Source organism: Heterocephalus glaber, unplaced genomic scaffold (genome assembly GCF_053883595.1).
Source record: "Heterocephalus glaber isolate CG9 unplaced genomic scaffold, H.glaber_assembly_v1.0 deba00001571, whole genome shotgun sequence".
Classification (NCBI taxonomy): Eukaryota; Metazoa; Chordata; class Mammalia; order Rodentia; family Bathyergidae; genus Heterocephalus; species Heterocephalus glaber.
This window is the reverse complement of record NW_028258356.1, coordinates 11210713-11237766: the sequence shown is the minus strand read 5'-3', so window position 1 is coordinate 11237766 and position 27054 is coordinate 11210713. Positions and strand designations below refer to the sequence as shown.

Here is a 27054-nt window from a genome sequence, read left to right as displayed (position 1 = left end):
TACCTAGAAGGGGAATAGCTGAATTGAATGGAATTTCTAGTTTTTTGAACAATCTTCATACTGATTTCCATAATGATTATAGTAGTTTACATTTCCACCAACAATGTAGTAAGGTTCCATTTCCCCCATAGCCTCGCTAACATTTGTTATTATCTGATTACTTGATGATGACCATTCTTTCAAGAGTAGGATGAAATCTCAGTGTTGCTTTAATTTGCATTTCTATGATGGTCAGCAGTGTTGAACATATTTTTCATATATTTATTCACCATCTGTAATTCTGAGAAGCATCAGTTCATTTTAGTTGTCCATTTTTTGAGTTGTTAATTTTAAGGGCCTGATTTTTTTATTTCTTTATATATTCTAGATATTAGTCTTCTGCCCAAGGAATAGCTGGGGGAAAAAATTTCTCATTGTGTAGGTTGTCTTATTTATCATATTAAACATTAAAACTCAGGCATTTAAAAATAATAACAGATTCAAATATGAACCTAAATAACATTTCTCATGAAATAAAACAAATACATTGAATGTAACAAAAATAAATTAGTGAAAAGAGTACAAGGTTTTACATTTTTGCAAATTTCTTTAGTGTCTGGCTTAATGGCACGCTGTTGGGTCTCAAATCTGTTTTTCATTTAGTTTATCATAATGTTTAGATTTGGGGGGAGTGGTTGAGTTTCAGTTCAAATATGTATATTATAGTTGGAAAGGAATGAGTGTTTTAATATTGTTTCAGATAACTGCAATATGCTTTGATACTACCTCAAAACTCCAAATATACTGTTTCCTTAAAGATTAGGTACAGTGTGGGTATTTGGGCTGTTTCCAAGTTTTAGCTATTACAAACTGTGCTGCTATGAATATGGGTGCACATATATCACTGTGGTATGATTCTTTTAGTTCTTTGGGGAAGATCCCCAGCAGTGGAATAGCGGGGTCAAATGGGACTTCCAGTCCTAGTTCTTTGAGCTATCTCCATACTGATTTCCACAGTGGTTGCACCAGTCTACACTCCTACCAGCAGTGCAGCAGAGATCCTCTTTCCCCACAGCCCAGCCAGCATTTGTTATTGGTTGATTTCATGATAGCAGCCATTCTTTATGGAGTGAAGTGTAATCTCAGCTTTGTTTTTATTTGCATCTCTCGAATGACCAGTGATGTTGAACATTTCTTCATGTATTTATTTGCTATTTCTACTTCTGAAGACTGGATAAAGAAAATGTGGCTTTTTTATAAAATGGAGTACTACTCAGGAATAAAAATTGAGAAATTAGAGACATTTATAGCTAAAAGGATGCACATTGAGGCGATACTCTTAAGTGAAATAAATAGGACACTTATGTATAAATACCGAATAGTTTCTCTGGTGTGAGAAACTGAAAGTGTAAATAAGGACTAAATGTATAATAGGTAATGTGAAATAGGAAGAAAAAGGGCAAAGGGGAAGGAAGTGGGAGGGCTAGGGGAAAGCATAGAAGGGAATGGGATTAATATGAGAAAATGGAAAAATAAGAACAAAATCTTTGTAAATAAGGAGCAATGGAGGGGTTGAAGGGAGGGCTGGGCAAGGGTGGAAAATAAGAACCAAGAGAGACTATGGAAAGGTGCAAATTTCCAATGATGAATGTCATTATATTGTATACCTAAAATGTACCAATGATTAGAATGAATAATCGATAATGCAAAATAGGAAGAAAAGGTCCAAAGGGGTAGGGGTAGTGGGAGGGGCAGGGGAAAGGAAAGAAGGGAAAGGAAAAATGATGAGAAATGAAAATAAAGTCTTTGTAAATAGGAAAGGGTGGAGGGGGTGAAGGGAGGGCTAGGAATGGGGAAAAAATAAGAACCAAGATGCATTATGTAAAGGTACAATTCCCAATGAGAAATGTAAATGTGTTGTATACCTACAATGTACCAATAAAAGAATTTAATTTAAAAAAAAAAAAGATTAGGTACAGTGTGAAATTTGAAATCACACCAATTAACTTTGTACTTTGTTATATTAAAATCCTTAGGTTTAACTTGCCCTTGAAGGGATCCTTTACTCCTCAATGCTTCCATGCCATCATGCATTGGCCATTTGAAAAATGCACTAATTTATGCGGATTTTCTAAATGTTAAGACTTTTGATTAGACACAATAGCAACAGATCACATTTGGTAATATCACCATCTTCACTACCAGAAAAGCCAAGTATTGAAAAAATTTTAAGTTCATAGTGGTGAATCCAGGTTTTACAAACTTTTATTTTTCAATTGGAAGTTCAAATTTTAGCAGACAAGTACTATCAGATTTTTTTTGAAACCACAAATTTATTTTACTGATTTTGAGATAAAAGCAGCCAACTTAGCTCACAGCTCAAAATTCACAGAGCTAACTTTCCTTGAGATAACTAGCATATCTTGGTATACAGCAGGAGTGTTGCTTATCTTCACAAATATATTAAACTATTTCAAAACTTATATTGAGACCTAAAATTATTATGCAAGGAAGGAGTTTAGAAAGTTAAATTTCTGGATAAATTGCATTCCACCTTAAAATGTGCTTCTAAAATCATTTTAAACCTGCTACGTGTAATCCTATTAGACTACACTTTGGGTTGAGAAGACTGCCCATTTGACAATGTTCTCTGAAGATAGGAAAACATTTATGATCAGAAAATGCTCTATATAAGCAACATTTCATAAAATGGAAGAGATTAGCATAAATAGTATGTATACATGAACATTGGTAAATAAGCTACCGGAGGGAGAATACAAATTAACATATTTAGTGACACTTCTACAGAAAAACACTAATAAATAATCCTCCAGCAATGGTTACGTAGTACACCTAAAAAGCCAATGGATAATGAAATTATTTGTCTTATTCATAATATAGATAGAGAAGTACATCTTGAAATTTGAGAGTTTAGTAAAGTATGCAGTTACCACATTGTGACAAGGAGCAAAAACATCACTGTACAAAATGGAGCATTCTTTTTTGGCATAAGGAAATTTGTTTTGATGTGCCTCACAGGGTTTCGTTATTTCACTTGGATCTTCACACTGTTAGAAAAAATTTAAAGGAGAAAGTTCAAAATGAGTGATTTCTCAGGCTAAAACCAAAATCTCCTACCAAACTTCAACCATGACAGTGGCATCTAATACATTCTCATTCTTTTAGACAGGCTTTACCTACAGTACATACCCTTACCCATAAAGGCTATAGGTTAACAGCATACATTGTTTTTAAAACAGCTAAACAGAATATTAAAATCATAGTGATAATAGAAGTAGAGTGGGGATATAATAATTTCTTGTTTTTCATGAATGAAAGTATTTTATTTATTTTTTATTCATTAAGTTTATTGATACATTTTATACATTCATCATTGCAAATTTTCACCTTTACATGATGTATCTTGGTTCTTATCTTTTCCCCATTCCCCTGCCCTCCCTTCAATGCCTCCACCCCTCCCTACTTACAAAGACTTTGTTTCCGTTTTTTCCTTTTCTCATATTTTTTCCTTTCCCTTCTTTTCTTTCCCCTCCCCCTCCCCCTTCCCCTTCCCCTTCTCCTTTAGACCTTTTCTTCCTATTTCACATTATCTGTTACACATTTTGATCCTCATTTACACTTTCATTTTCTCACAGCAGAGACAATGTCTGTGAGTATGAACCTCTTTCTTTTAGTTTTTCCTTTTATATTTTTGTCATAGACCACTGTCTGAGGAATTGTATATACTCTAGTTTCTACAGACTCAATTCCCATTCCCTCAGCAATTTGGCTTCTGTCTCCTCTAATCCATCTTTGTGAACTTGCCTGGAGAGAAGTCACCGATGACCTCTTCATCACTAAATATAAAGGGAACTTTCAGTCTGCATTCTGCTTGACTTTCTGCTGCATTTCATTGTGTTTATACTTGGCCCTTCTTAAAGGTCTCTCCTTATTTGGTTTGTGTGAAACAATTTTCTGTTTGGTTATCTGTTACTGTACTACATTTACTGCCCTACTCAAACCTCTTTTTCACTCCCTTCTTTCTAAGATTTAATCCTTAGACCTCTATTTTTCTCATCTTGACTTAAACAGCTTGAATATACTAACAAATGTCAAATCCCATTTCCAGTCCAGATCTCAGTCCTGAATTTCAAAACTGAACATTTCCACCTACATATCTGGCAGTATCTTCTCTCAACACATCTTAAACTGCACACCATTGCTACACCATTGTCCCACCACCTCCTTATACAACTGGATTTTTGCCTTCCAGCCACTTTCTATTTCAAATCCCACACACAGCCTTACTGAACTTGAATTTCATTTTATGTGTGATACTCTCTCTAGCCCTGCTGACACTGCTAGACCTAGACAGATACTTCTTCCTTGTTATGTTGTCTTCTTTCTCATGAACTTCACCCAGAGCACTTTCTCCAGGAACCTATCTTGGACCATCTTGACCTTCACCTGTGTGTATTTCTATCAAAGTATCCATCCCCTTATATATTTATTGTTAATTTTTCTACCACATTTACTAACCTAGACTCTAAATTTCTTTAGAGGAGACTCTGCTTTACTTATATTCACCAAATCGTAACAAATCAGGACGTTGTGACTTCAAACATTCTTATCAATTAAGAAAAGCAATAGAGTAAAACAAAACAAAAAACAAACTACCAGACAAGAATAGAACCAATTTCCAACTTTAATCTGTTTTCTAAGTTACTACAGAGTTTTTCAAAATGTCTTCCATAGAAACTACATTACTGAGAATCTATAAATTAAAAAAGATTATGTGCAGTAATTTCAGGAAATTCTCCAACATCCCTCCTTTGTATGTTTATAAAGTCTCAAGAAATCCTTCAAAAAAGTAACCTAACAATTTGTTCAACTGCTCCCAAAGAGAGTTGATTACAAATTTACCCCAACACATGTACACACACACACACACACACACACACACACACGCAGCACTTATTTTTATGTAACACTAATACCAGTAATGTTCTAAAAGCAAACATTAAGAAGTTTTGCCTTCATGTCTTCATTGTTTGAGGTGGCACAAATTACTTAATCCTTAGAAATGCAAATAAATTGACAAGGCATTTTGCTATTGTTGGGAAAACATGTGAGAGATGTGGGTTTGAATGTCACCTCTGCTACTTTCTGTCCATGCAATATGTATTAGAGATGTCACTTAATTTCACTGGGATTAAATTTCTTCATCTATAACGTGGAGACAATATCTTTTGTATCTTAAGGTTATCATAAGAATTATATGAGAAGGTAAATATGAAAGTTCATCACCTATGAATTACTATGAAAATAGTAAATAAAGATATTAACCTAAATAAATTTTCTTCTAAGAATACAATATTCAAGTAAAAACAACTCTAAAAGTTTTTGTTTAGTTCTCAAATATATATATTCAGCTTACCTGTCCTAATGCCCAGCTATCTCCAAATACCTGAGCATTTCTCACTTCCAAGTTATTAGATGTGGTCATATCATTAGAAGTACACTTGTCAAAGTTTCCACACAATCCTGATAGTTTGTTCTAAAGTAAAAATATTATGAGATGTTTTATATTTACATTAACATTTAATGATTGATATTCACTATAAACTCAAAAGATTTAAAATATATATTAAAAACCTCCACAGCAATCATTTAAAAAATAAAAGCTTTGGGAAAAGTGGATTTTTCATACCTATTTATTTATATTTGTAATTAATTTAAATCCTCAAAAATATTTTATCAGACGCCAAATCTTATCCACCCACACTTATCAACATCTCAGCATTGCTATTACTGATCACATAAATAAGTTGAAAAATATAATTGTGCACTACAGTATATAAATACACATATATATGTATATAATTTATATACAAATATCAATCTTTTTATGATGAAAGGCCTGCTGAATGACATATTTAAGATTCTATAAATAACAAATATATAATAACAAATATAATGTAAGTAGTTATGGGTTGTGAAATTTTGATTGCAATAGCCATATGAACTATTTATATCTACAATATCCACTAGATTTTCTCCAACTGCTGCAAAAAAAAATCTTTACTCTTAGAGGATGGAGGAGGACTTGCAAAAATGGATGATCTTCCAAAAACAATACAACTCCTCCTTAAAACCTTGAATTTAAACTTCTTGAATTCTGTCTCTTCATTATTAAAATGAATGCAGCCCTTCATTAATGGTAAATAAAGTAGGCTGCTCACATATTCAGCAAAGCAGATGATAACCCTAAGATTACAACTGCAATGGTCACTTATTACCATGGGGCCTCTGTTCTTAGAAACTACACCTCTCCAAGGATAGTCACCATTTCTGGCAGTGGTCATGCAGAAGCTGAGGTAGCAAGAGAGATGTAGACAAACAAATGGTTAACTTGTTTCCAAAAAAGTAGAAAAGAGATATAAAATGAACAATGAAAGAGAATATAAATTGAAGAAGTATAGCAATAACCAAAGATTGTTTCAGATTCATCGAAGATATGCAAGATTCAAGCAAACCTAGGCGTAGATCTGAGGGCTTTATCCTCTTTATTAAATTTACAGCATATTACATTTTTTGAATGTATTTAAAATGTTTATGAGACTACATCATTTTTGGTTTTCTCTAATTTGACTAGATTTATTTTAGTTATAGCAATGCTTAGAATAAACAACTTTAAATATAAACATAAAATATTTAATCAAATTATAAATATTTTTTAAAAAGATAAACTATTTAACAGAATAATACTTTCAACAATTTAAAATACAAATCATCAAAAATTTTAAACAACTTATATTGAAGCTTCAATCATAAATAAGTAAACAGCTCTGGTATCTCCCCACAACAAAATACTACTCAAGCTATTAATTCATACAAGCTATTAATTCATACAACAATGTTGATGAATCTTAAACTTACTTTACCAAGTTAAAGAAGCCAGGCCCCAAAGGCTACCTACTGAACAATTCCATTTATGTGGTAAAGGCAAAAGCTTCAACAATAGAAAATACATCATTGTTTGCCTGAGGTTGAGGGATGAGGTAAAATTTGACAACAAACAGGTAACACGAGCAAACTGTGGGGGTGAAAAAATTGGTTCTATATAGAGCTGTGGTGTTGAGTTAAGATTCATGAATTTGTCAAAATCCAAGGAACCATATGACTCATTTTTAAAATATCTTATTACAATTTTGCTTTATGTAAACTTATAAAAATATTCAGAATGTGTAGTAAAATATAGAAAATAGGTTGCGAAAAAATCTAATAGTATTATGAACAAATCACATAACCAAGCTAAAGGAAGAGGGGAAAAAGGAGCTGACCTAAGCAACTTTGGAAAAAAAGTACCGTTAAAGTTAAAGTGAAAAAGAATAGTACACTAGCCTGGTATTCTAGTTGACTCTAGTTGATAATGTTCTTCACCACAAGAGTATGATTAGTAATTCTAAAAAGATAACATACTTCTTAAAGGAAAAACATCTATCATTTTATTTTCACCAAACATCAAAAGGTAAATGTAATTTCATTTTTCTCCCACCTCATTTAGGGCTTAGGTGGACATACCTTCCATTGTGGCCCAACTTTAATATGGATGGTTGTCTTCGTATCCCAAAGAATAGTGATATCTTCCTCAGGGAAATACACTACTATATAGAATCCAGCTTTCCAAACCTGGTATGTGGGATTGTCTTCCAGAAGGAAACCTGATCGTTTCTTCCAAAAGACAAAGCAAAACACAATGAGTATCTAAACAAAATATATACAATCAGTTAATATCTGCCAATAACTATCTGTGTACAATTACTGTTGTTTGGTCATGTGTTTTCTGAATTCTGGAATGGCCCCAGGAGACATTAAGGATGAGCTTTCAGAATTATAAATTGTACACTAATAATAAGTATGCATAACTGAGGACTAAAACTACATGGCATTGCCTGCAAAAGAAAGAAATCTTGCCTTGCTCGTTTCTGAGTAGTGCATGACAGCATGTAAGCAGTCTATTGCTGTTATCAAATATTTATTTAAAAACAATTATTATGTTTTGTAGGAGGCATTGTCTTCCTAATCTAGTGAAAATTTCTACTATGAGAGAGAATTTGAAAACAAAACCACTATGAGTGTGTGTGTGTGTATCCATACAACACACACGTATATGTGTGTGCATGCATGTGAGTGAGAGAAGGACAGAGAGAAAGAAACAGAAACAGACACAAAGAAAGAGACAGGAGAGATGAATTAGAATCAAAAGGACTTAGGGAGGCTTTCTGCAAGAGGTGGGACAATGTCCTGCATAGGAGGGAATGAGAATAGAGAAGAAATCATTCCAAACAAAAGGAATCCCTTAAAGACTTAGGCACAGGAAAGAGAAGAAGGGAAAGGAAAAATTATGAGAAATAAAAAAAAAATGGAATCAAAGTCTGTGTAAATAGGGAAGGGTGGAGGGGGTGAAAGGTGCACAGGTAATGGGAGAAAAAATAAGAACTAAGATACATCATGTTCAGGTACAAACACCCAATGATAAATGTAAATTTATTGTATACCTAAAATGTACCAATAAATATATAAATTTAAAAAAAGACTTAGGCACGGGAATAGCCAAGATGTTCAAAATGTAGACAACAAAATTCTTTTGAGCAGGAAAGTGACACCACATGTTTGTATATTTAAAAGAAATTAATATAGATTTTAAATATTAATATATATCAATTTATATTGTTTAGTATGGATACTAGAAAGAGTAAAAATAGGGAAAAATTAGATATGAAAAACATTGGAAAATTAATTTATAATACCCTTAGCATAAAGTGAAAATATATATTATTATAAACAAGGACTATACCCTAAATATGATTACTTTTAATATGACCTTAAAATTAACTCACATAATTGCCAAAGAAACAGATTATGCCAAAGTAAGTAAAACCAATTTATCCAGAAGCAGAATAAAAATGGGAAGGAGATATGAAATGCTTCACTCATGTTTCTCCCCAAATGAATAACAAAAGCATGGTTTGAGAATACTATACTATAGTTAAATACATCAAACAATAGCTGAAATAAACCTAGTCATATCCATAGGCGTTTTCAGTATCCTAGACCAAGGATGTACTTACAATAGGTGTACAGTATTATATTACATAGAACAGACATACTATGTGTAACCTTATAAAAGTTGTGATCAAAATATACAGTGAAAGTTTAATTTTTTAAACATTTATTACAATAAAGGATTCATTGCCATTAATACATCTCAAATATTCCTTCTTGCTTTGGCCACACTTATCCCACTGTTCTTGCCACTTTCTGAAGCAGTGTGGAAGCCCTCTTCTTTGAGTGTCTTTACAAAATGTAATCAAAACTATAGTGAATGCTGCTGCTGAATGTCATGCAATGAAAATGCTGGCTTGTAAAAACATTACAGTGAGTCATCACCCACCAGATCTGACACCATGTGACTTCCGGCTTTCTCCCAAAGTCAAAATGACCATGAAAGATAAACATTTTGAGTTGATTTAGGACAACAAGGCAGCCAGGACAGCACACTATTGATAACTGGCTCCAGCTAGCTTCATACCTTTGACATTATCCCAATCCCCTTCCTTTACTTACCATACTCCAGCCATGCTGACCTTATTTCTGTAGTACCAGTTTACTCAATCTGTACAATCTGAATCCCTATGTCCTTGCTCTTCCTCCTGCTACATACTCTTCTTCCTGATCTGGGAATGATCACCTCATTCTCATCAGCTCTGACTCATATGCTTCCTCCTCAGTGAAGTCTTTCCTAATTGGCCTAGAAAACTCGTATTTCCCAAATAGGCCAGATGGTAGATATTTGGACAGTACAATGGCAGAGATTCATACTCAGAAAAGAGGCCCACACTTGGGGTTCAATGATCTTTAGTTGCCATCTTGAAATTCTGATCACTTTATTTTTGAATTTGTGTTTTGTAAGTGAAGTCAAATGGAATAATGATCATGTTCCAGAACTTAGGAGGGTTAACTTGCATGTCCTTTACTTCCTGCTGTCCTGCTACCTCTCAGGATGGGTTCTCTGCTCTATGCCTCTCTGCCCCCACCCAGGGCACTCCATCCACAGTGCAGAGGCAGGACAGGTGAAGCTGGGCACAGGCACCTTAGTGCCATGCACTAGTGATGGGGCAAGACCCTCAGGCTGTGAGTCTGCGCTTACCTCAGAGGTAACCCTGTGCCCAAGAGAGCACAGCATTAAATGCAAATATTAAAAAAAATCATGACAGGCCAAGAGAAACCAAGAAACAAAGGAAATTTTCCTTCTATTTTGAACAAGGGGCTCCACATTTTGCACAAGACCTGTAATTTATGTGACCTGTGCTGCCTACAAGTCATTCTTTGCCGCAAAACCTGTTTTTTTTGTTTTCAGTGCACTTTTCAGGACCTTCACATTCTCCAATTTGTTTTTTACTTTATTGTCTTTCCCTCACAGGTTAGTTTTATATCATTTATCTCAATACAAAAACATATATTTTCTATTTGCTTTTTGAGGTAAAATTCTTCATTTCATTAGTCAGAATAGTTTACTTCCAAAACAATCCTTTTTAGTCAAAAGTAATTGTTGTAATTCTTAATTTCCAGATTAATAGACTTTTCACATTAGTAGATAATGCTTTTTTTTAGAAGAGTGAAGTATTACAAATTGTCCAAAATAGAGACCTGAACTTCAGATGAGAATTATAGCATTTTAAATAAATTCTGGTGATAATAGAAAGATAAGTTAGAAATGTGAATAAAGACATTTAAAATATAACTTGAATAAATTAATAAAATATTTATATCTCACATATTTGATTGAATTACAATTGTCCATTTATATCAAAATGAATGAGCAGTCTATATACCACAGTAAATGGTGCTTATTTTCACTTCTGATGTTCAATAAATATTAACAGTGGATTTATTAGTGTCAAACTATTTTTTATGACTTTTTTACTCTTATTTAATTCTTCAGGACCTAAAAGAAATTCATTAACACTTGCATACAGGTGAAAATTGGAAGTTGAAAGTTATACAAACTGTAATTACCACTGCAAAAAATGTGTCAAACTGTCTTCATATGAGCATTTACCATTTTTTCTTTTTTTAAAACACCTTTATTCAGAGAGAACTTTAACCTATAAATTAATATCTAGCTGATGGCTTGCCAAGTGGGTTTAATTACTTCAAAAGATTTCAGTGTAACTGTAGAAACTCTGACTTGCTCAAAGTTTAATTGCTTCCTTGTTGGTCTCTCTCCCTGAGTTATAGGCTATGTTCTAGGGCAATACACTCAACTTTGATATGCAGAAGAATTTAAGGTGCCATTAAAAAATATCAGTTTCATTTTCAACCTGAGTCATTCTAATTACTGATGTAGGATACAGCACTTACAAGGAATATTCCAGATGATCTTAATGAAGCAGCTTTTAGACCATTCTTTATAGAAACACTATTCTAAGACCCCACAAATGAGATTACTTTTAATTTTAAAGGTCATTGTCAGATTATGCACTCCACAACTCCAAAGTTTCTTAGCTGTAAAATGAAGCTCAAATGTCTTTTACTCTTCAAGACTGCATAGTCTAAATCCAGTACCTTTGTTCAATACTCTACTCCCACACCTCCCATTCAAGGAGGGCAAGCTGTCCCTAAATCTCTTCATTGTATTCCTCCAACCATACCATGCTTCAACTAAAGTAAATCAGTTCCAGTGGTCCAAATGTGGCATTTTATCTCCCAGCTATGCTACTCTGAATGTGACCCATTCTCTGTATTGTAGTCCTACTGCCTCTCTTCACCTACCTGATATCTTTCATCCTCTAGATTCCATTCATATCATTTCATCCAGAGCACATCTTCAGAGTGCTCAAAACAAGGAGAATGGAGAAGAGGAGGACAAGTGCTTAAAATCTACTACTTCATATTTTCATTTCAATCCTCATATGAAATTAAGGGGCAGATTTAATAATTATCCCAAATTTACAGATGAAAAATGTTCAGTTCACAGAAGTTTAAAAAGAACTTTACTAGAATGACACAGCTAGCATGCAATAGAATAAAAGTACTATCAGTTTTGACTGACTTCAAAGTCTATATTCTCAGTAATTACCCTCAACATGCAAGGTTGCATTACTGTTCTTCCCAGGAGTTCCTGGTTAGCATTTATAGATTCTCACCATATCATATTATACTGCATGCCCTTATTTACTTAACTATATCCACTGCTTGAACTTAAGTTCCTTCAATGCAAGCACAGTGTTTTTTTTCTGTTATAGCTTCAATACTTAGCTCAAGATTTGATATACAGCAGACATTATGAATGAATGAGTAGATTAATGAAATTTACTTTTTCTTTTAACACAGTCAGGAACCAATGACAGACATTGATCCCAGTTCTCTCATAACTCATGGGCCATTGGGAAAGACAGAGAACCACAAAAAAAAGTGTGATATGTGATCTAAAAATATTCTTGAGGACAGGAGGAGGAGCTTCTTGAAGGAGGTAAGACATCACACAAGAATAACTTAAATGGAAAGACAGCTCCACGTAAGAGCAATGATATTGCATGATAAACCAGAGGTGAGTAAAAGAACCTAGAATACGTGAAGATCTGATGGAAGTACCAACTTCTAAAATAGGGGCTTGAAGCAGAAAGAGATGAGAGGTAAAGTAGCAAAGGTGAGTAACAGATTGGTAAGGCCTTGTAAGGGCAATAGAAAGACATTTGAAAGTTTTGAGACACTGAAATAACAAGAGGTTAGATTTCTGTTTTGGAAAACATTCTCTGCCTGTAGTGTGTGAGGATGTTCTATAGGGAAGGATATAAGACTGAACCAAGGAGTCCCGATAGAAAGTGATTGAAGGCTCATATGTGACAGGTGTCAGTTGAGAAGGCCAGGATGATGGCCATGAGGAGGAAGAAAAGTGAAAAAAAAGGACTATGAAGAAAAGGAGTATAAACAGAATAAACAAGCCATATGTGATGTACTAAAGCCAAGTAAAATGACAAAATAAAATCTAGATCTTGTAACCACTTAACAGAGAGAAGTAGACACTCCGCAGGCCAGGAGCCTCTCCAGAGAGGAGCTGTACCCACACTCAGTCTCCTGAGAGAGGCCTGCAATCCCTAAGTGTGAGCAGACACCAAGGAGAAGCTGTGTGGCCCAGACCATCGCGGCTGGGGGGATCCTACCCGGGGCTCTGCCCTGACCCCAGAGGATCAGCCACACCCACTGAAGCAAAGGACCTGCCAGAAAGGGGCAGCACAGGCACATGGGCCTCAGCCAGAGGCTCACCATACCATCAACCACAGTCAGGGACCTGCCTGGGGAACAGCTGTACAGGCACACAAGCAATACCCAGAGGCTCACCCTGATACCATTGATAAGAGCAAGGAGACCCTAGCCAAAGTCTATCCAGACAACAGAAACTGGGGTGCATAGCCCCCAACCAAAGGCTCTCCCAGACAATAGCTACATAGTGGACCCAGCAAGAGGCATGCCTAGATACCATCCCAAATGTGCTCAGGCCCCAACCAGAAGCTTACCCAGACAACAGGTCAGCTGAAAGAACTAGAAGGCCACCACTCTGAACCCAGGAATTGGTGTTCTGGTGAGCAGCAGAGTAAAGGCTGCTCTGTGGCTTGCTGAGAATTCAAGACCACTGGGTGAGCAAAAAGTCGCCTCAACAAATACAGAGATAGCTGCATCTGTCGAAATGAGAAGACACGTAAATAAATCCCAAAACCAGACTTCCAGATGATCTAAGGGAACCCCAAAATGGAACAATCAGATAATCAGATAATCAGATAACAATCAGATAATCAATCACGTGGACTCCCTGAACTGGCAACAAAAGAGGACGTGGGAAAAATGAAATCAGAAATAATTTCTCAGATAACAGTAGAGATTGTGCCCATCCTGCAAGACATGATCAATAAATCTAGAGCAGACACAGATTAAAAAAAAATAGAGGAGCTGAGGAATATAATGGAATCCCAACATAGGAAACAAATGGAATCCATAAAATACATTCAAACTCATTTCCAGGAGATTAAAAACTCCATTGAAAGTTTACACAGCAGAATGAGCTAATGCAAGGATAGAATTTCAGATATAGAAGATAGGATTGCAATTAGTTACCAGGAAAAGAAAACTTTCTTTAAAAAAGTAAGGGACCATGAGAAATCAATCCAGCAGCTGCTAGACGATGCAAAGAAGAATAACATCAGAGTGACTGGAGTCAAGGAAGAAAGAGGAGAGAATGGAGATGACATAAAAACCTCTTCACAGAAGTAAAGGCAGAAAACTTCCCAAGCAGGGGAAAAGAATTTGACATACAGCTAAGTGAGGCATATAGGACTCCAACTAGCCTTGATCAAAAAATCTGCACATAGGCATATAATAGTTAAGATTCCAGAAACCCAACAGAAGAACAAATTCTACAAGCAGTTAGAAAAAAGAAAAAATCACATACAAAGGAAAGCCCATCAGAATCACAGCAGACTTCTCAATGCAAACCCTCAAGGCAAGAAGAGCTTGGAGTGACGTATTTCAAGCCCTAGAGGGAAACAGCCTCCAACCCAGATCGATGTACCCTGAAAAACTATCTTTCAAAATGGATGGAGAAATAAGATACTTTCATGACAAAGAGCACCTTAGGAACTTCACAAATGCCAAACTAGCACTCCAAAAAATTTTAAACAATATCCTAGGAAAAGACAAGGAGGATGACATTCCAAGGAAGCTCAGCAGAATGAATCAATTGGCACAACAAGAAATTAAATGCAAAGGGGGAGAATCTAACAAAAAGAAAAAGTCATGACAAGGATAAGTCAATACATATCAGTTATAGCCATCAATGTTAATCAATTCACCAATCAAAAGAAATAGACTTGCGGAATGGGTCAAAAAGCAAGATCCAACAATATGCTGCATACAAGAAACACACTTAATTCAACAAGAAACTCATAGGCTGAAAGTTAAAGGGTGGAAAACAACCCTCCATGAGACAGGAACCCAAAAAATAGTAAGAGTACCTATCCTCTTTGCAGATCAAGTGCGTTTAAAACCAACACTGATTAAGAGAGACAAAGAAGGACACTACATCCTTGTAAAGGGAACAATCCAACAGGAAGAGATGATAATCATTAATATATATGCACCAAACACTAGTGCATCCAACTATATAAAACAAACACTAATGGACATGAAAAATCATATAAGCACTAATACAATAGTAGTGGTGGACCTTAATACCCCACTTTCACAAATAGATAGATCAACTAGACAAAAAATAAACAACAACATACTAGAACTCAATCAAACTCTTGAACAAATGAACTTAACAGATGTTTACAGAGTTTCCCACCCCACACAATCAGAATACACATTCTTTTCAGCTTCACATTGGTCATTCTGTAAAATAGACCACATACTCACTCATAGAACATGTTTAAGTAAGTGCAAAGGAGTTGAAGTTATCCCCTGTATATTGTCAGACCATAAGTGTGATGAAATTGGAGATCAATAGCAAAAGAAACTGCAAGACTTTCATAAACACATGGAAACTGCACAACACACTTCTGGATAAGCAATGGGCCACTGAGGAAATGAAAGAAGAAATCACACAGTTTCTACAATTAAATAACAATGACAATAAAACATATCAGAATCTATGGGACACAATGAAAGCAGTCTTAAAAGGGAAATTCATAGCAGTGAATACTCACATTAGGAAAACAGAGCAAGCTCAATTGCACAACCTTATGCTGAACCTCAAGCTTCTAGAAAAAGAAGAGCAGGACAAACCCAAAGCACATAGAAGGAAAGAAATTATACAGATCAAGGTAGAAATCAATGCAATGGAGACTAAGAGAACAATACAAAAAAATCAATGAAGCCAAGATTTGGTATTTCAAAAGATTAAACCAAATTGACAAACCCATAGCGAAGCTTATCAGAAAAAGGAAAGAAAAGGCCCAAATCCATGCAATTAGGAATGAAAAGGGTGAAATTACAATGGACCGAGCAGAAATCAAGAGGATCATCAATACCTACTTCCAGAACCTATATCCCAATAAGACGGAAAATACAGAAGAAATGGACAAATTCCTAGATATCTGTGAATTACCAAAGTTGAACGAAGATGACTTAAAAATTCTAAATGACCCAATATCAATCAATGAAATTGAAAATGTAATTAAAAACTTACCAACTAAGAAAAGCCCGAGTCCTGATGGCTTCACTGCTGAATTCTACAAGACATTTAGAGACAAACTACTGCCACTCCTGTTTCAACTCTTCAGTGAAATTGAAAGGGAAGCAATACTTCCAAATTCATTCTTGGAAGCAAGCATCACCTTGATCCCCAAAGCAGAGAAAGACCCAATCAAAAAAGAGAACTGTAGGCCAATCTCATGAATGAACATAGATGCAAAAATCCTTAACAAGATACTGGAAAATAGTATGCAGAAGATCATTAAGAAGATCATACACCCTGACCAAGTGGGATTCACCCCAAAGATGCAGGGATGGTTCAACATACGCAAATCAATCAGTGTAATATACTATATCAATAGAGCCAAGGACAAAAACATATGATCATCTCCATAGATGCAGAAAAGGCATCTGACAAAATCCAACATGCATTTATGATAAAAACCCTGCAAAAAATTGGAATAGACGGTCTCTACCTCAATCTGATAAAAGCCATCTATGAAAAACCAACAGCCAATATCATACTAAATGGTCAAAAACAGAAATCCTTCACACTAAAATCAGGAATAAGACAAGCATGTCCACTATCAACACTCCTGTTCAATACAGTTCTGGAAACATTAGCCACAGGAATTAGACAAGAGAAAGAAATAAAGACAGGAAACAAAGAAGTCAAATTGTCATTATTTGCAGATGACATGATACTTTATATAGAAGACCCCAAGAACTCCACCAAAAGTCTTCTAGACTTAATAACCAAATTCAGTAAAGTAGCTGGGTACAAGGTCAACATGCAAAAATCAATAGCTTTTCTGTACACATAAAACAGACTCACTGAGAGAGAAATGGGGCAATCAATTCCTTTCACAATAGCATCCAAAAACTTGAAATACCTAGGAATCAACCTAACAAAAGAAATCAAAGACCTCTACTCTGAAAACTATAGCATTCTGAAAAAAGAGATTGAAGAGGATATCAGACAATGGAAAGACATCCCTTGCTCCTGGGTATGAAGAATCAACATAGTGAAAATGACCATACTTCCAAAACTACTATATAGATTCAATCGAATCCCAATTGAAATCCTAGCAGGGTACTTCAGGGACCTTGAGAAAACAATCCAAAAAATCATTTGGAATAAGAAGAGACCTAGAATAGCTAAAGCAATACTAAGCAATAAAGATAAGGTAGAGGGTATCACAATCCCCAAGTTGAAACTATACTACAAAGCTACTGTGATAAAAGCAGCATGGTACTGGCAAAGAAGCAGACCTGAGGATCAGTGAAAGAGATTAGAAGATCCACAAACAACTCCAGACACACTCAGCCACCTCTTCTTTGACAAAGGAGCCAAATACCCTCACTGGAGGAAAGATGGCTTCTTTAAGAAATGGTGCTGGAAAAATTGGGTTTCAACTTGCCAAAGACAAAGACCTATATCTCTTACCAACCACTAAATTAAAATAAAAATGGATTAAAGATCTCAATATTTAAACAGAAACATTACACTGGCTGGAAGAGAGGTTAGGAATAACTCTTGAAGACATTCATGTAGGAAAAGATTTTATGAACAAAACCTCAGTTGCCTGTGAACTAGCCCAAACAATCAATAAGTGGGATCTCTTCTGACTAAAACCTTATGGACAGCAAGAGAAACCACCAATAGTGCGAAGAGACAGTGTGAGGGAACATCTGTCCCTCAGACAAAGGTCTACTATCTAGAATATATAAAGAACTTTAAAACATCAGACCTTCCAAATTTAAGGACCCAATCCAAAAATGGTCATCTGAAATGAACAGACATTTCTCAGACAAAGAAATAGAAATAGCAATAAACATATGAAAAATGTCCAACATCACTGGTCATTAGAGATATGGAGATGAAAACAACACTGAGATTCCACCTCACTCGAGAAAGAATGGCTGCCATCATGAAATCAACCAATAACAAATGCTGGTGGGGCTGTGGGGAAAGAGGAATCCCATTCCACTGCTGGTGGGAGTGTAGACTGGTGCAACCACTGTGGAAATTAGTGTGGCGATACCTCAAAGAACTAGGGCTAGAGGTTCCATTTGACCCAGCTATTCCCCTGCTGGGTATCTTCCCCAAAGAATTAAAAGAATCATACCACAGTTATATATGTGTACCCATGTTCATAGCAGCACAATTTGTGATAACTAAAACTTGGAAACAACTCCATTGCCCATCAACTGGAGACTGGATCAAGAAAATGTGGGGTTTTTATAAAATGGAGTACTACTCAGCCATAAAGAATGAGAAATTAGAGACATTTATAGCTAAATGGATGCACATTGAGACCATACTCTTAAGTGAAATAAATAGGACACACATGTGTAAATATCGAATAGTTTCTCTAGTGTGAGAAACTGAAAGTGTAACTAAGGACTAAAAGGTATAATAGATAATGTGAAATAGGAAGCAAAGGGGCAAAGGGGAAGTGGGAAAGGTAGGAGAAAAGAAAGTAGGGAATAGAATTAATACGAGAAAAAGAAAAAATGGAAACAAAGTCTTTGTAGATAGGGAGGGTTGGAGGGGTTGAAGGGAGGGCAGGGAAATGGGGAAAAAATAAGAACCAAGATGGATTATGTAAAGGTACAAATTTCCAATGATGAATGTCATTATACTGTATACCTTAAATGTACCAACATAATTAATAAACAAAAGAGAAAAAAAACAGAAGTAGCCAAAGCATTTCCACTATATTTCCAGTTACCTTGGGACAATTTAAAATGATCTTACCAAAAAATTCACCAACCTGCTTGTAAGGACTATCATTTAGGTAAATTTCAGTGTTGCCAACTGAAATCAAAACGCTTTTAGAACAAACAATATCATTGTCAAAGCATTTCTTGTTCTGGGCAATGATAGATATATCTGAATCATCAGTACTCTGAAATGTCAAAAAAGAAACATTTTGTTAATACAAATTTTTAGACTTTTACTAACAATCCTAAGTAAAACAAAGATTTACAACAGATTACACTGGAATTCAGAAACAGCTTACTTCTAAAATAAAAAATGTTTAATTTAATAATGTGAAAATTTTTACAGAAAGCTCAATTGTTAAGCATTTACCTGTAATACTTCTTTAAAATTTTGTTCCGGCAATTTGTTTTCATTTTATTACTATATCTCGGATTTATCCAACATTATAATTTTATCAGTAAATAACTAACAAGACAGTAAGTCACTGATGAGAGTCTCTAAAATATTTTCAATCTAAACGTGTTTTATGTTAGGGAGTTTTTTGTCAAACAATTACAATTACACTAAAAAGCAGATATAAAACTAATATGTATTAGTAAATAAAATAATACATATAATTTGATGGCTTGCTTTGAACTTACAACATTTTTAACTTCTTGAACTTATGACTTTATTATATTTAATTCTTATGATAACATTTTGAATTTGATATTATCTCTATTTTACAGATCAGGAAACTGAGTTTATGATGGGTTAATTGATTGTCCAAGGCCACGTAACTACATAAATTCAATGACAGAATTCCAATCCCTATTCTGTTTTGCTTTGTTTACTTTTTATATAAGGAAGGGCTAAAAATGGTTGAGGAGAAAGTCAGCTTTAGGCTATAGGAAATCCTTAGTTTCAGAAGAATATTATTTAGCCTCACACACTATATCTTAAGTCCCTATTTAGACCACTTTCCTTTGGCCACTCCCCATTCCATCATTAAAAACAGGCTTTCCAGAATCAGGGTTTCTACTTTTGCATCCCAGTTTTATGCATGGGCTTATTAGGTTTTTAAGACCCCAGAAATTCATTATAAAATGTTGCTCATATCTGTATTTTTTTTAGTTGAAAAATTATAATTGTATATATTTATGGAGTAAAATGTTATGATATGTGTGTACAATGTAGAATGATTAAATCAATCTAATATATCCATTGCCTCTTATATCAATGCTCTAGGGGAAAAAAATCTGTGATGTCAAATTTCCAATGTCATCCTTTTCCCCAAAAACTGCTCTAAGAGCCATTTCACAGATTGGTGGAAGGTGAAGTTTTCATCAGAAGGAAAGAAACAAGCATAACGTTTCTCTTTGGACTCAATGGCCAGTTTTCAAAGGCCCACATCATGTTCCTGAAGCTTCTTCATCTTGAGATAAATGAGCCAATACTTATTTTTATAGTGAGAAAAAGTCATTAAATGTTTGGAAATCATATAAGTCTTCATGTAAATTCTCCACACGTAGTTTTTCACATCACTAGCAATATGAACACTAGATCAATATATTTCTTTGTTCAGCCAAATTCTTCCAGACTTTCTAGTAATTACTGCAGCCTAGTGCCTAGGGTATAAGTTTGCAATGAATGCTGTTGATGGAGTAATTAATGTGTCTCTCTGTAACCCATTTTTTTACCTGATAAGTGCTAAGAGCTTTTGCTTCTCCTTAAACAATCCTTTTTTCAAAGCACTGCCTAAATTTTGAAAAGCAGAATAATAAGGGTTATTAAGATGATTATGGCATTGTACTACTCAAAAAATAATGCTACACTTTCATGCTTTTGTGAATGATTTTCAAAGAAAAATATATAACTCAAGGTTTTGTTTTGTTTTTCCTCTTGAGAAGAGTTATTTAGACTAAGGGATGAGAAAAGCTAGCTGCAGGGCTCTCTGTTGGCACTACATTTCTATTGCTGTTAATTAGTGTCTCAATGTTAGCTTTATTCTTTATATTAAATCAGAAATTTCAAGAAGCCTATATTATATGTTCTCTCATCATGTTATGCCAGAAATCTGAAACAATAAAAATGCCTAAGAATGAGGACTTAATAATTTCCATTTCTAATCTATTTCAAGTTAATATTAGGTTTAGGAATAATGTCACAGAGTTGCTAGGCAACACAATAGGTAATGATTACAAAGCTAGAGAAAAAAGGTCAATATCAATTTGTTGTGTGAGTTCCTCAAAACTCTTTATTCTGACAGATTTGATAGAGAATTTCCCTTCAAATGATTACAAAACTTGAAATGTCAGCACCTCTCAAGGGTATATGTTATTGCTTTCCACATGTCACTCACAGCACCTGTCATAGCCCCAATTCCTTTTAAGAGTAACTAATCTACACAATGTCCTGGTCCATATGGTAGCCTAGAGTGAAATAGATAAGTAAAAACAGGATCTGTGTCTTCAAGGAATAATGAAAGTACAAGCAGATGAGAGTTTTATGGAGCAGTCAGACATGGAAGCTATGAGTTTTAAGACACTTAGAGAAAGGAGCTGTAGGGGAGGAAAGGGTGATCAGAAACAAAGGACCAGAATCAGTAGAATTACATCAAAGAAGATAAGGCAACAGCTTTCAAAATAAATAAAATACCAGAGGACTTGAATTTTTGATAAGTAAACATTTAACAGTTGTAAGTGCCCTCTACTTAAAATTTCGTTACCTTTAAAAAAACACACAACTCAGAGATAAGAAGAAAAGAACTTCAACATCTCTTCAACTGTGAGGTCAAGTAATATTATACTTTTAAAATAAAATTGAGTAAGTATTAATTTTTAAAGCCCAATTGAGGAATAAAAGGAAAATTTTATTTTAGGTCCTACTTGGGGCCCAAAGAAATAAAAGGTAACTTCCACCAGATGAAAATGTGTTACAGAGATAAAACCTGGAATGTTTAATAGGCACAAAAGTGAAACAGCTGGCCAACAAGGAAGAAAGAATTAAATCTGCTATTTGCAAAGGTGACTCCCAACACTAACACAGCAGCAAGGAAATGAATTGTGCTGGCAGCCATCCTATCTTCTCAAAGGAAATACTCATTCTTCCAGAGAAGGATGGCTCTGTCCTAGAAACCTTTGGCAGGTGGAATAAATGAAAACAAAATGCTACCAAAGGAAAAAAAATTAAGCAGAAAAAAATTCAAGCATTGAGAAATACTCATATTTCAAGACAATGAAAATGAGGTTGTGTTGGTCAATCACTAATTTATCTTTGGTATGTAGTAATCATGTTTAATAACAAAATAAAGTGATTTGGGATTTCTCATGTATGATTTGATCAATTTGTCCTGAAACATTTTTAGGTCCAAAGTAAGATTTCTCATGGAAATACAATAAAAAAACTTGGTAGTCTGACAAAAATTTATTATTAACAGTATGGTTTTTTTCCCTTCAAGTTACCAAATTCAGTAAAAGATTAGTTCTGAAGTCACTTTTTATAAACAATGTTCCTTTTGAAAAGATCATTTTCGTTTTGCCAGAAAAAAGGCACAGGCAATTCTGGGATTTGCATTTAGATTTTAAAGACTCTTTGTGTCTTATCCTTACTAAATACACAGATCTTCAACCAAATATTTAATTAGTGATGCAAATTTCAATGCTATTAACAGCTGGAAAAATGGAAACTGTGAAACTGACTGAGATATTTTCATTTTAACAGAAGGCTACAGTGACAAAGGTGAACATAGGAAGTCAGATTGTAAATACTAAATGCCACACTTAACTGGCTCTTGACAGTGAAATTGATTGGAAAGGTTATGTTGCAATACCAAGAAAGAAATAGTGCTATAATCATGCAGCATCAAACTCAAGAATATACTTTTATATTGCCAGAAATCAGAGTTGAAATAAATATGCTACTTGAAATATTTTCTGTATGATCACTATATGCAAATGAAGTGGTAAATACTATTCTTTCTCTATTGCAAAGGGAAACAAAAGGTTAAGAAAATGCCAGACAGAAAATGCTAGTAAGTAGTTACTGAATTCACCACATGCCCAGTGGTCTGCAATGATTTGGGGAGAAAAAAAAAAACATTATCCGTGACATCAAAATTTCAAGATTTTATAGCAGACTCACTGAGAGAGAAATTAGGGAAACAATGCCTTTTACAATAGCATCCCCAAAAATGAAATATCTAGGAATCACTCTAACAAAGGAAGCAAAAGACCTCTACACTGAAAACTACAGCACTCTGAAAAAGGAGATCAAAGAGGACATAAGAAAATGGAAAGACATCCCTTGTTCCTGGGTAGGAAGAAGCAATATAGTGAAAATGGCCATACTTCCAAAACTACTATATAGACTTAATGCAATGCTGATTGAAATTCCAACAATATACTTCACAAAACTAGAGAAAACAATCCAAAAATTCATTTGGAACCAGAAGAGACCTAGAATACCAAAAGCAAATCTAGGCAACAGAGACATGGCAGGGGGTATCACAATCCCCAACTTGAAACCATACTACAAAGCTACTGTGATAAAAACAGCATGGTACTGGCAAAGAAACAGACATAGAGCATAAGCTCCATGTGGTAGCCTGTTAGGAAGAATCCAAGACCCTGTTGCAAAAGTGAATCTATATTTTAACAATATCCCCAGGTGATGTGCACACCCTCTTGCATTTCAAAAGTGTGGCTTTACATACCTGGTGTTGAACGCATATACATTTATCACAAACTTTAGGTTGCTACAACTAAAAATAATTGAGTTTAAGTTTGTGGCCTCCACTGTCTAGTGAAGACTGTTTTAAAAAGTAAAACAAGTAAGTTTTTAGGTTTATAATTCATACATAATTTTATTGAATCCAGAAGTGTCATACATCATAAGGACATAAGATGATATACAGTCTAGTTGAAGACATATAAATTAATCAGGATATATTTAGATGCCTAATTTTACATGATCACATAATGCTAAGTGAAATAAATCATACTCAAGCTTAAATATTGCATGGTTTCTCTTTATGAGAAACACAAAATATACATAAAGAACAAAACAAAACATAGATAGTAGGAAGTAGGAAGATAGATCTTTTTCAGATGGGAGCAAAATATGGAAGGAAAGCAGCAGGAAGAGAAAGGAAGCAGATGGAAATAAAGGAATTAAGATGTATTATGTATGTGTACCAATTCCCCACAAGTAATGGGAACATTATGTACTAAGAAAGACAAAACAATGGGCTATAAGAACAAGACAGTTCAGGGCCGGGGATTTAGCTCAGTGGTTTTGTCGCCTGCTGCACAAGCGCAAGAGCCCAAGTTTGATCCCTGGCATCAAAAAAAAAAAAGAGAGAGAGAAGAAGGCAGTTCCATGTAAGCTTGAAATATCTCTTTGAGGGAGTAGAGGAAATCATAGAAAGTACCCTGAGAAAAGATGAGCATCCAAGACAAAGCCAGCAGAGGCTCTGAGGGCCTGGCAGAGGCACTTGATTTGGTGAGGTAGAGCTCTGGAAGTCACTGTGTTTGGGGGGTTTTTGTTTTTGTTTTTTTTGGTACCGGAGATCGAACTCGGGACCTTGCGCTTGTGAGGCAGGCAGCAGAACCACTGAGCTAAATCCCTAGCCTGTCACTGTGTTTTATAATCAATCACATGTTGATGGTATGAATCTTAGAAAGGTTAATAAAATAAAAATGTATATTATTGTAGAGATGAACATGAGTCAGAAAGACAGGCAAGAAGCTGAGGGTCAGAGCTGGGCTTGTAGATTTAGATCTCATCAGCCTGAAGGTGTGGCTAAGATCGCATGAGTGAACACACCACATACTAGGAGAAGCAGGTGTAGAGCCAAGAAAAGACATCCAGTTCAGTCAGCATTCCATAAACCACAATATGTTCCCAGGAGAACATTTCTCCCTTGTGAAAAAATAATGATTAACACCTGGTCCTTCCCCAGAAAGAGCCATCTTGGTTGTCTAAAATTGTCTAGAATTGCGAGAAAAAAAGGTGATTAAAAAAAAAAAGACAAACAGGAACCAGAGGAGATACTGAAAGACAGAGAGCAAGAATACAGAAAGTTAAAAGCAGAGATAACTTAAAGCAGTGGCAGAGGCATTTGAATATCCAGGGAGCATGTGATACAAAATCATCTAAAACATTTTAGAGAATGAAGTCTATTAGTTTATGTGTTTAAAATCCCTAAACTGTTAAGTAATTTTTCAAGCTTTTAAACAGACAATCTAAACTTTGGAGGATGAGAAGACTCTAATGTAAAAGTTTTTGCTATAGCAAGGCTTGTTTGGAGAAGAAAAGTAAATACACTCATAGAATATATATTCATCGTTTGCCTTCTTTATGCTCCAAAAATTATCAAAACAGCACACATATCCAGGCAAAAGCCATAGGAAGTCGCTTACTGTCTTCTATAATTATGTAACTGCCAAATCCTTTCCCAAGTATAAGAAACTTCAAAGCATTCACAAAGAAGATAATTACCACCAGGCAAATTCAGTGGCTTAAAATATAAGCATAAGATTTGCTTACATTTACAAAGCTGTAGATTTTACTGCTCATATTTTACTTAATGGAGCTGATGTGGAATGGGGACAGACTTAAAGAACAGAATTACACACACACAAAACACACCTGTGCTAACATAAAATGTATTACCAGAAAAAAATGCATTAATCACACCTTAGCTTGCTGGAGGAAAAGATGTTATTTTGTTTATTCTTGAGTGATTTGTTTCTAAAGATTACATTTTTCACTTAGAATTTTAATTCTAGGATCAGTGAAATCAAATAAAATGTAGGTATACAGGCAATCCACATCCATTAAACATGTGAGAAGTTTTAAGCATTTTATCAGATATATATAGCCTGGAATTTAGCAAAGCATGTCCTAAAAGTAGCTTTTCTAGAATTGAGAATAATCTTTCTTGATTATCACAATCATTGAAAGTACATAATCCAAGCTGGACACAAACCTCCATAATTCTAGCATTCTGGGAGGCTGGGGTAGAAGTTCCAGCCCAGCCTGGGCAACTTAATGATGTAATGAAACCCTGTCTCAAAATAAAAAAAGGACTGGAGATGTAGTTCACTACAGAAGCCCTGGCATCAATCCCCAATACTGAAAAGAAAATAATCCAAACAATTATTTAATATGTTATATTTATATTCATCATGCCAAGTTAACAATAATAAAATGGTTGGTACTTACTGAATGATTACATATCAACCACTATCTAAGTATTTTACATATATTTATCTCATATAGTCATCATAACTACTTTTGGACCTAGGTACAAACTATTATCTTCATTTTATAAATGAGCACAGTTAGGCTCAGAAAACTAAAAAATGAGCCCATCACTTACAAATAATAAAACTTAAGAATAAGTTAAAACTAAAATTGCTGTGACTTTTATAGATTTTTAGTAATGATATATATATATTTGATATGTCATGGGCCAGGATGCTGGTTTGTTATATGGTCTTTATGCAAATTCGAATAAAAATGAATAACTGTGACCTACCTTTATCAAAAATACCTGGCAATCACTGATATAATCATATTCTAGTCCATCAAAAGAATGATAATGCCGGTCCCCATATATTGTGCAGACTGCTGGGCATGGGTAATATGTACAATTGAACATTCCTCGTCGACAAATACTATTAAAAAATAATACGAGTTGTCTTATTAAGAAACTTGGCTTTAATTAGTGTTTTCCAAATGGGCCCCCAAAATGGAAGGTTTATATTCAAGAGCATTTACTAAACCAATAACCCTTACGAATTTTGCCAAGTCATTGTAATACTTATTACATTGAAAAATTAGGTATATAACTACCACCACATTTAAATATGCTATCCAACATCAAAGTCAAGCCTAGAATTTGTGACTGGGTTACATAGGAATTTGAAGATGGACTGAAAATTAAACACAGGTCTGCTAATAGCCAAAAGAGTATAGTATCATCTCCTGCATTTCAGGCAATTTAAAAACTTGTTCATGAGTTTAGAGTCTTTGTCCATATTTTAAGGAAATTACATTTCAACTTTTGGCTTATGCTATTGTTTTCACTCTTTTCCAAAAGGAAAACT

General features: G+C 34.7%; 1 protein-coding gene across 1 annotated transcript in view; it reads right to left on the bottom strand.

The window, feature by feature from the left end:
* LOC101699433 (otogelin-like protein) overlaps positions 1-27054 on the bottom strand; it is a 147924-nt gene that overhangs the window by 69367 nt on the left and 51503 nt on the right. Inside the window, exons 23-27 of the mRNA XM_087192482.1 lie at positions 26484-26622; positions 19011-19145; positions 7564-7713; positions 5417-5536; positions 2931-3047 (exon numbers count right to left, since the gene is read on the bottom strand). Coding sequence (XP_087048608.1) covers positions 2931-3047; positions 5417-5536; positions 7564-7713; positions 19011-19145; positions 26484-26622 — 661 coding nt within the window. The remainder of the gene's footprint in view (positions 1-2930; positions 3048-5416; positions 5537-7563; positions 7714-19010; positions 19146-26483; positions 26623-27054) is intronic.